This window comes from Geospiza fortis, unplaced genomic scaffold, assembly GCF_000277835.1.
Source record: "Geospiza fortis unplaced genomic scaffold, GeoFor_1.0 scaffold282, whole genome shotgun sequence".
Lineage (NCBI taxonomy): Eukaryota > Metazoa > Chordata > Aves > Passeriformes > Thraupidae > Geospiza > Geospiza fortis.
This window is the reverse complement of record NW_005054424.1, coordinates 2,235,238-2,246,028: the sequence shown is the minus strand read 5'-3', so window position 1 is coordinate 2,246,028 and position 10,791 is coordinate 2,235,238. Positions and strand designations below refer to the sequence as shown.

General features: G+C 38.5%; 1 protein-coding gene across 1 annotated transcript in view; it reads right to left on the bottom strand.

The window, feature by feature from the left end:
• Window positions 1-10,443, bottom strand: part of PAXIP1 (PAX interacting protein 1) — a 30,664-nt gene extending 20,221 nt beyond the window's left edge. Inside the window, exons 1-5 of the mRNA XM_031061732.1 lie at window positions 10,423-10,443; window positions 6,385-6,519; window positions 4,445-4,488; window positions 1,817-1,880; window positions 1,358-1,471 (exon numbers count right to left, since the gene is read on the bottom strand). Coding sequence (XP_030917592.1) covers window positions 1,358-1,471; window positions 1,817-1,880; window positions 4,445-4,488; window positions 6,385-6,519; window positions 10,423-10,428 — 363 coding nt within the window. The 5' untranslated portion in view covers window positions 10,429-10,443. The remainder of the gene's footprint in view (window positions 1-1,357; window positions 1,472-1,816; window positions 1,881-4,444; window positions 4,489-6,384; window positions 6,520-10,422) is intronic.
• Between the last annotated feature and the right edge of the window lie 348 nt (window positions 10,444-10,791).

Genomic DNA, 10,791 nt, shown 5'->3' with positions numbered 1-10,791 from the left:
TCTTAAAGCTTCACTGTTTCCTTTCCTAATAAATAGAATAGACACAGAATCAGTGTCCTATTAGTTCGAATATCCTCTTTAATGGAAACCCCTCACATACATCAAAACAGTACAGAAAAAAAACTTTCTTTCGAAAATTTGAAACTTACTTCAGGATCTAATATTTAGAAATGATTGAGCTGGTATTTTCTTTTATGTCAAACAACATAAATTAACAACAAGCACATTCAGAGGAAATTAATTTAGTGATTCTCTGAAGTTATTTCCTACAATGAAAGTGTCATTCATGCACAATAAAGAGATTGGAGTTGAAATCAAGTTTATTTGCCAACACAAGATTTTATTCTTTCATTCTGGTGAGAATTATTAACAATCTTGTTTTATCATCCTGTATCTAGTCAGAGCAATCATGTAAGTTTTCCTAGTGACAGAACTGTTCTTGTTACAAACTGCTGCAGTTTCTCTTGTAGTGTATCAGAGCATCAGGAGTGGAAGCAGCAAGTGATAATCCCATAAAATTGTTCCTATTCAATGATTGTGTGCATTAAAATATTTGTATCCTACAGACAGAGAATGCTAAAACCTCTTTAAGTTTCTTGACTGGCAAGCTAAAGACAACATCCTTTGTTCTAAAAAGCTTCTTATTTAAGCTTTTAAGTTAGGTATTATTAATGCATTTCATTGGTTCTTACAAACAAAATTTTAGGCAATAAAGTTTTGCCCAAGCATTATATTTTATTGTGATGAAATGGACAACTAGAATGGTGTTCAATACACCCTTCTAAACAGTCCACAGAAGAAATATCAAGCACTTAATTAAAAAAATATCAAGCACTTAATTAAAAGAAAAAAAACAACACACACACACACACCACATATTCAGCAAAAAGAACCCAGCCCTACAAAGCTTCCTATATTTTAAAGAAGGGAAAGCATTCATTTCCCATAGCCACACTTTCTCTTCTCCCAGTGCCAGCCCATGTTTTATTCTTCAATTTTTCAATTTTGTCCTTTGTTTTTCTTCACTGATTCTGTATCTGTGGATTTATAATATAATCACAATCACTAATAACTGTGACGTATCAAAATTAGGCTAAGACAAACAAGATGAAGAATAAAATTCTTTATTCAAACTGGAATTCAAGTACCAGTGTGAAATTGGACATCTTTTAAATTAATCAGGCTTAAAACATGCAGAAAATAAGTGCAAACTGAATAGCTGCAATGCCTAATTTTGCTGAATTTAGTTGTTAATCAACAGTGTTAAGAATTCTAACTTCAGGCAGATGGAAAATTTTTGACTACTTGAAAGCAAATGAGAGCTACAACAAGAACTGTACATGTAAAAAACTCTTACCCCCTTTGGCTCAGGTACAATCAAGTGAGTACATTTCTTATTGAGGCTCAGCTGGCAATTCCCTCCATAAAAAGTAATCAAAGCCCACAGCGTACTTCGGTCTTCAGATGAAACCTAAAAAGAAGGTGGAAAAGCCTTTTAGCTCTGTGCACCCAGCTGGCTTCAGCTGTAAGAATGTTAGTAATCCACAGCACACCATTTACAAGGCTGGCTAATGTATTACCTATCACTTTTAAATACCAAATTAGCAAGAAAGTAATAAAGGGAAAAAAAGGGTGACAAAGACACACAACAAGAAAAACCACTAAAGAGTAATTTTTAACCTGCAGAGAGACAGAGAAAACAAAGAGGAAAAAAAAGTCATAGTACAACAGAAAGGCTGGTATCTCTCCTCAAAAAAAGCAAACATCCCACACATAATGCATGTTGGAGTAGACTGAAATATGGTTCACTTCTTACCTGAGAGAGACAAGCAGTGACTCCAAAAAAGATCTGACATGGTTCTGGAGAAAAGCCATTTACACTGGAAAGCAGGTGTCAAGGATGCAAAATAATTAGATAAGTTTCCTCAGGGACATTAGAAGGAAATGAAACAGTCTGTGCAGTAGTTCTCAGATCATACCAAGTATCTGACCATTCAAAAATTTTCATCTTTGAAAGCACATTGTCTGTTTGCAATAAAAGTTTATGCATCAAGAAAAAAACCTGATGTACAAACTGAATCAGAACACCTCCAATATTATGAGTAATTCTGGTAACACTCTAAACCAGAACTGATCTGGGAAAGACAGATGGACCATCAGACTTCTGCAACTTGCCCCTCTTTTCCACATTTTCATATGATCTTGTGTTTTAAGATCCATGCACATTTGTCACAAAAAAATGACTACAGAAATGGGTGTACATTGTGTCACATGCAGACACTGAGATTTTTTAAATGAAACAAAATTATTTTCTCTGTGATGCTGACAGATGTGCCAGCAACACTCACGATCTGAGGCCGAGAAGAGACAGCAAACTGATGACAAAGCCAAGAGTACTTTAAAACTTCAGAATAAATTACTGCCATAATCCAGCATACCTCAAGAAGTTAAAGCCTGATGAACATCCTAAATTGTTCTCCATTTCATCCAAGGCAGAAATTTAGTACTGTATCTTTCAAAAGTGTACATGTGTCTACTCCCTGCCTGAGTACCCACTGCTAGCACATAAAAGCAGAGACAGACAGTATTTAACTTTTAAGAGGTCCATCAGTTTACCTGGAGCTAGCACTCTCTAAAGAACAGGAGTGAAAGAGACTCTTTTTTTAAAAGTTACAAGCAGCACAATAAAACAGAGGGAACACAGCAAAACTCACTTTTCTTCCTGCCATCAACAAAAGCTCAGAAGTGCTCTGATTCTCTTTTATCTATACAAGACCATTGAAAAATACACCCTCCTCACTCTTGCTTTTGCTGCAAAAGAAATTGCCAGCCCTCTTTAAGGCATTATAGCCACGGTTTTCACACATGAAACTCTCCTTCCTTCTTCACAGAGTCTGCTTCCAGCTTCATTTTTCTGCTACTTCCCTTCTACTGCAGGTTAGTCAGACTTTGCACACATCAGTGAGCAGAGCACAGGAGAACATTCTGCCATCTCAAGTTCCCTCTGGTGAAAACAACTTCCACTAAGAAACAGAAAAAAAATTACTGTGCTTTTACAATGTATTAAATCTTTCTATATTAAACTTTACCTTTAGCAACTGACAGGCAAATGCCCATCAAATAAGCACTGGAATTGGTAGGGCAACACAAAATGCTTAAGGCTCTTATTAGATCCATATGTCTAACTGACACGAGATGTTTCTAGGACTTGGTTCTTCAGAAATTCAATGACCACCCTGAGCATTACCAAATTAAAACATAAACTAAAGACAAAAATGTTCTGCCTAAACTGGGTCCAAAAGCAATCAGCTAGAAAAACTAAGCTATTCCTATTAACTCAGCTATTTCTATTAATTCCTGTATTTTTTTCATTATGGCAGTACCTAAATCCCTAATGAAAGGCCAGATGTCACTGCACTAGAAGTCATAAAGAGACTGAAACAGGCTAAAATGAAGTAAAGACTTAACAACCCATTTTAGTGAGCACAATAAGGCTCAGAGTAAAACCTAAACCCACCATGTTCTAAGGACATGAAGTGCTAGAAAGTCAAAGGTCCAAGGACACATTTATTGCTCACAGGTGTACAAAACTTCCTCCTTCCATGCAACTGAAGAACAAGTCACTACTGAGACCTGGTCTTTTCATTTGGCCATTCCACTGTTCCAACAATAAAGACTTCCTGAGCAATAGCCATTGAGAACTACATTCCCACATTTATAGCTCCAATTTAGTTATGGACTGCACCATTCCATTCTTTCATCTGTTTATTTCTCTTCTGGGTATCAGTCAGCTATTAGAGTACCCTTTTAAAAACCCTGGTTGCAGATGGAAGACAAAAATTTTTAATAGGGCAACTTCTTCATGTGAAAGAAACATCATAAACAAAATGTTAGGTTATTTAAGCCTGAAAATGTAGCTAATTCCAAGCTTTTTTTTTTTTTGTGAACACTCGTCATGGACAGGGAAAAGGTTTAGAAACGTGTAACATAAGCAACTAAACATTCATCCTGATGATGAAAGCACAACAAACAGAATTTTTATGTCCAGACAAAAATGACCCAAATCACTAGTCTAGACCACATCACAGAAACACAGTCAGTTGCAAAGGCACACACCTTAAACTATTGGGTATGAAACAGGAATTATAATCTCTGAAGCACATTAAGGCCCAAATTCCTAATATGAACACCTGGATTCTTGCACCTACCAGCTCTTGTTTTCCATTTGATAACATTTGTCCTGTAAGTGCCTGTGAAGCACAAAATAGGCAAAAGGACAGGAAAACTGAAGACAAAGAAGCTCCAAGCACACTGCAATCTTGGCAGGCAAAGCACAAGAGACCATTTTAGAAGTTTAAGCAGTAGCTATTTGAAACAGTCTTGAATCCTTCAATGGTATCCATTTTAACATGTATTCTACAGAATTTTGAACTTAAAAGGATACGGCAGAAGAGCTCCACAGCGAACAGACAAGATCACCCAGGAAGGCTGGAAAAAACAAAAACCTGTTTTTAGACATTAAAATCCTTGCTCTACATGCACAAAATATGAATTACCTTCCAAGTTTATGCTATAGCTAGTTTTAATATATGCTTTCCAGCTTTGGAAGTCTAAGCGTTTCACAGACATTGCACTTAGTCTGCAAAAAAAGACTTTTCATTTATTTGCAAGTGTTCACAATAAGACAGCTCAAAGGTTGTGCAGCAACCCCCTTCTCTCATGTCATTTACAGTATTTATTCATCCTCTCCCTTTCTGCAGTTCTTGCTTTTAAGAAAAATAATTCAGATAATCCTATCCTACACTCATCAGCAAGGAGTGCAGAACCCTAGCCTTACACAGAATGAGTTTTCTAAAGACAGAACAATGCTGGCTGCTGAGCAGTGATGGCCCCTCTCTGACAATATTCTGGGACAGAAGGGCTCAAAGGGACACAGGGAGGTGGCACTGAGTGGAGGAGATGTAGGACACTGGTCCCAGTGCAGCAGGCAAGGAAGAATGGGCAAAGAGTGACATCACATTCAGTATGGAATTACTTTTCCTCAAAAGACAAACAAAAGAATATATTGTGGCAACGGTGTTTATGGTGTCCCAGTTCTGGTTATTCTCCTTCCCCTATAAGGCACAATACAAAAAAGAGCTAAAAACACTTAAGTTCTAACTCCTCAGTCCTCAGGGAAAAAAAAATCTTTTCCTCCCTTAAGTTTTTCATCTTCCTTTTTCCCTATAACCAGCTACTTCTGCCTCTGACTTCCAGTCCCTTTAATACTTAGTCTGATCTTCTTGATTACAGATCATGCTGTGATGTTTTCAGGTCAAGCCAAGTGACATTAGTGAAAGATTTGCTCTCCTCCAGCAAATGAGTTGGCAGTTATGAAGCAAATTAAATTATTTAAGTGGCATTAGAAAGCAGGAAGTGCTCTCTATGATGCTGATGTCCTTCCTTCTCATGAAAATGAAAGCAGTTTCCTTGCTTATGAAGTTAAAATTACACCAAAAACCACTTCAGAAAAAGGAACAACAAATTAACCAGCACACCCAGTATTACCATATGTCCCTAGCCAAGCACCTTTCATTTTTTGGAGTTAATTCACAGTTCTGCACTGTCAGGTGAGCTCTAATAACAAAACCTATCAAAATTCTCTAACACAACCTGCACCTGTATGGAAAAAATAACCCAAAATCATGTACTCAAAGGTAGCAGCAGGGAAATTCCAGTGTTATTTCTTCCAATCTCTCTCATGACTTCCAGAGTGACAAGTTCACGTATTCAAAGATGAAGCCCATAATTTTTCACTGACAAATACCCTGCTATTGGAAAGTAGTAACAAAATACTGGCAATTCCAAAGTAAGAAAGGAAAAAATACTTAAAAAAACATTAAAAAACTATGTAAGGAGGAAAAAAACCCCTAATTTTCTACAAGTTTCTGTAGTCCATAATTAGCATAGTACACATATGCAGAATCAACAAAATTATTTTGCACTTTGCCAATTTTATGTTTTAAAAAAACCTTCATCTATCTACTACTTATTCTAAATTGAAGTTTTCCACTGCCAAAAGCTTTTAAGAACCTTTCCTTCAGAAATACTTCTAAGGTAGAACTAACAGGACATCATCTCACAGATGACTGAAAGAAAAATCTGAAAAAAATCCAAAGCAGAACACTAAAAATTACCCACACCACTGATAGATACAGAGCAACAAGCAGAAGGAGAGAACAGAACTGTAACAGAATCTGCAAGTCAGGATAAAAGTTCGTGTTAGAAGAATGTGAGATTTTTAAAGACATGTCTTAATCAGTCATCATCCAAAGATGAATGTTTTGTGGTAAGAATGAAGCATCTATGTCAGTACCTTGACAATATCATGGATGAATCACTCACCTTTACCACAGGGAGATCAAAAACTTCTCGAGATTCTCCAACTTCCGGATTGTCCCCATCTTCTGAGATAATATGTGAGGCCAGTGCATTGTAAGAAACTTCCTTTGCTTTCCCAGCTTTCAGAAGTTGGATAACCTAAACCCAAAAGAGGACAGGGAGAAGTCAGTAATTTTTAGCAACTTTTATTTGAGAAAAATATTACTGCAAGAAGACACTGGCACTGGATGGATGAATGAATATGACCTTCTCTCTTGGCTGCCCTCCTGTAGGTGGCCAGAACTTTTCCTGAAGCTGCCAAACACATTTAAATCCTGACTGCCAAAGGTTTACACCTCTTCTATATTTTCATCATTGCATCTGAAGAGCTACTTTTCAAAATAACTGATGATGGGGTAGGAATTGGGGAAATGTCAAGGTTTTTCCAAAACATGTATTCCTCAAGAAATGTATTAAAACAATTTTCCTTCATGCAGGGAAGAAAAGATCTTCCAAGTGTTTGTTTTTGCATAGGGTATCTCTGGAAGTGTTTGAATATAAAAGAATTCAACAAGTAGGACTCGTGCTCCCTAAATTAGTACCTTCAGGAGCTGGAACTGAAGTGCCTCACTCCACTGCTGTGCCCTGAGAATGGAAAACACCTCCCAACTACCCAAGCACAGCTCACTCCCAATTTGCAAGAACCAAATAGCAGGTGCTGCTTTAAAAGTTCAGAGTTCTCTCAGTTCTGCTGTAAAGATTTGTGTGATGAACCCAGCCCTGTGCCCCAAAACCCAGGACTTTCATTTAAACTAAGAAGGTAACAGAGAGGTAGTAGGGTGTAGAGGGGAGGAAGAGAAAAATGTTTTAAAACATTACAGTCTAAAAGAGTGTAAAAGTTAAAAATGCCATTTAAGATCATTGTTTCATTTCCCTTTGATTTAGAACAAAACTGGGGTGATGTTCATCCTCCAAAACCTGCCAGGGACAGATGCCTGTCCCTGCAAACCTGCCGGGGACATTCCCTTCAAAACAGAATGCTCTGCCCACAACAGTGAACAGCAGAGAGCAAGGCAATGCATTCATCAAACATAAGTATTAATTAATTAATTGGTCCTCAAAGAAGCACTGAAAAAGAGACTCTCAAAACACAGCATCAAGCTATTTTATAAAGCATTTCTGCCAAGCAGAAAAACAGGGATAGAAAAATCACCACTTAATGAGGAGACAATTTTGGCACTTCCTGACTGAAGTACCTGACTTTAAAACTCCATTAAAGAAAACAAAAGTCAACTTTTTTTTCTGCAATGGATGAGTATTACCAGAAGAATTACTCTAAAATAACCAAGAAAATTGATCAAGAGCTTGCTGTTCTTCTCACCAGTGCCAGAAACACAAGTGCATATTTCCATTTCGCACACCAATCCCCTAAATCATGATACACCTTCCTTCATGCAATCCAGTTAACCATAAAGAAACACAGGATGCTATCATTCCAAAGGGAGAAGCTAAATCCAAATAAAGCACTTTTGAAAACAGAAGGTATTTAAGAACAGTCTCAGCACGTGAGCTCCTTGTCTCACACAGCTCCCCCTGAGCTACAATCCAATTCAACTGCTCATTTAGGGGAAGGCTAAAAAAAGGAGTGAACGTCATGAAAAGTGAGAACCCAAATCTGACAGCATCACAAAGTAGCTACGAATAAGGTGCTAAAAGTATGATTTTTTAATATCAAAAAAATGTTGCATTACAGAACTTGTGCAAAGCATCTGCTTATACAAAAAGTTACACTGGTTTCATGTAGTTTAAACACTACAAATATGATAAGATAATAATGCATTTGATTATTTCATGTGTCATGAAAAAAGACTCAGGCTAATTTAGCTCACATCAACTTCCAAACTCCTCTCAGAATACACAACTTCTTCAGATTAAGTAGTGCCTGGACTGAAAAGTTATACTGGCACAATTAAAGAACTCACTTACATTGGTATCAACCATATACCTGTAACTAGAAAACATAATATGAACACTGTAAAAATCCTGCATTTTTAGTATTGGTTTATACCCATTAAATTAATTTTTTGGGGGGAGGGGAAATAAAAAATTTATCATGTTCTGTCCCACTAAAATCTGTGTTGGAAGAGACAAGAGAAATAGCTCAAAATTAAGAAGTAAGACAATGGGCATATAAAAATAAATTAAACAAGATAACCAAAACCCAAATATCCTGTTCAAAGACCTTGTGCTGCATTGCATTACTTTTTATCTCTTTCTGAAGGAAATATTGATTTTAACTGGTGTTTCCAAAACATGATGGTTTGGGATTTTATGTTTGAGGAAAGCAGGAAGAGCATTTATTAAAACAAAAAGAGGAGCTGACATCTACTGATCACTCTCAGTAAGGTGTGAGCAGCAAAATGCACCCAATGGAATGGATTTGAAGATGAACTCTCCTTCATTTGCCAGAGAACACCTTGGCACAATTCCAGACTTTTGCTTCCCTTCCAATTTATGCTGCACATGCTTTAATAGGCAGCAGGTATGCAGTTATTCACCTGAAAAAAAATTACTTTTTTTCCTCTTACTCTTGGATTTGTTTTGATTAGCATACTCACTTGTGCTAGGTCTGTTTTAATATTTATTACAGTAACTGGTTTTCTGTGAAACCGTTTAGAAATTTAAGCTGATCAAAGTGTGCTCCTGCCCAGAAGATGAAGGAGGAAAAAATCAACTTGGCATCCACTGGTATACGAAGCACTAAAAAGTGCCAAGGATATTTGTATTCTTATATCAGTAATGGGACAAATTTCCCTCTAACAACTGTTTGAGTTTGATTTACAATTCCTGCATTCTGTCTTGGCTCAAAACACACCTGACAAATGTTCCTCACATTCAGGTGCCCCAGGGTACCACAGAGGACACCCACAGGAGGGTGTCCTGGTCTCAGCAAGGAGAAGAGTTAATTTATTCTCAGTAGCTGCTACAGTTCTGTGTTTTGGATTCAGAGTGGGAATAATGTTGATAACACACTGATGTTTTGGTTTCTGCTAAGCAGTGTTTATCCTAAGTCAAGGACTAGTTTTTTGTGTCTTGCTCTGCCAGTGAGGAGATACAAAAAAGGCTGGGAGGGAGCACAGCCTGGACAGGTGACCCAAACTGGCCAAAAGGATATTCCACACCAAAGCAGGTCATGCCCAGTATATAAACTGGGGGAGTTACCCCTAAAAAGGACTGACCTGGAGTCAAGAATGAAGTCTGGCATCTCTCAGTGCACAGTGAGCAAATGTATTGCACATCACTTGCTTGGGGCTTCCTTTCTTTCCCTTTTTCTCATCATTATTATTTACCACTACCATTGTACCTTACCTGGTTTTCAATGATTGAACTGTTCTTATATCTCAGCCTGTAAGCTTAATTTTTGAATCTCCTCCCCATTACACTGCACAGGGGTGGGGGTGAGAGAGCAGCTGTGTTGTGCTTAGCTGCCAGCTGGGCTTAAGCCTGTACAGAGGGTTCTCCCAGGAGCTGAGCTCAGCCCAGCCCAGCCCAGCCCACCTCCTCACACTGACACCTCTATTCCCAAATTCAATGCTCTGAATCAAAGCCCTGTGACAATGACTCTGACTGCAAAGAAGAATAAAATTTAAGATGAGAAAGAAAACCAGCTTAAGAGAATGCTTGTCCACTTGCTCTATGGGAAATCTGCTCACTGTCCTCCCATGTCAACACACAACTAAGAACAGGCTCTTCAGGACACTATTCCTGTGACAAATGATGTGCAAGAGTGCTACAGGATTTTTGCACTCATCCTCATACACACAATACTAACATTGCTGCTGCAGGGTTTTTTGGTAAGTACAGGAATCTGTTATTTGAGTGCTAAGCCATTATTAAAAATTTTATGTGTAAAGACTTAATGGCTTAAGAACTAAATTTTAAATCCAGACACCTGTCTAAATAAGTTTTCATCCTGATCTTTCAGTGTATTGTATTTGTTTTAGCACAATAGGAATGAAAACCATCTGAACAGGCCAGCGCCTGTGTCTCCAGGTCACTTACAGGCATCCGAGGCTCAGTGAGCGCCAGGACAGGATGCTAAAGTAACCCAACGCTGAACTAAGACTTTACTGCAGCAAATACCAGAGAGGCAAAGACTTTAACTTCAGCGTGAAGCATGCAGTAACCTGCTTGCAGGAAGCCGCTGTCCTAAAGCTCCGTAGGGTGCACTTCAAACACCTGTCTAATTGGACACGCCGCAAAAACTTTGTTTCAACCACCTTCGCCCACCGCGGCTGTTACTCACGGCCAGGCCACCTGCATTACCCAGGGCACGGCCAGAGGGGCGGGCGGCCCCCGGCCTAAACTACAGCAGCAGCGCGCCGGGCGGCCCGGGGCGGTACCAGGGCCGCGCTCGGGGCCGCGCCAAGG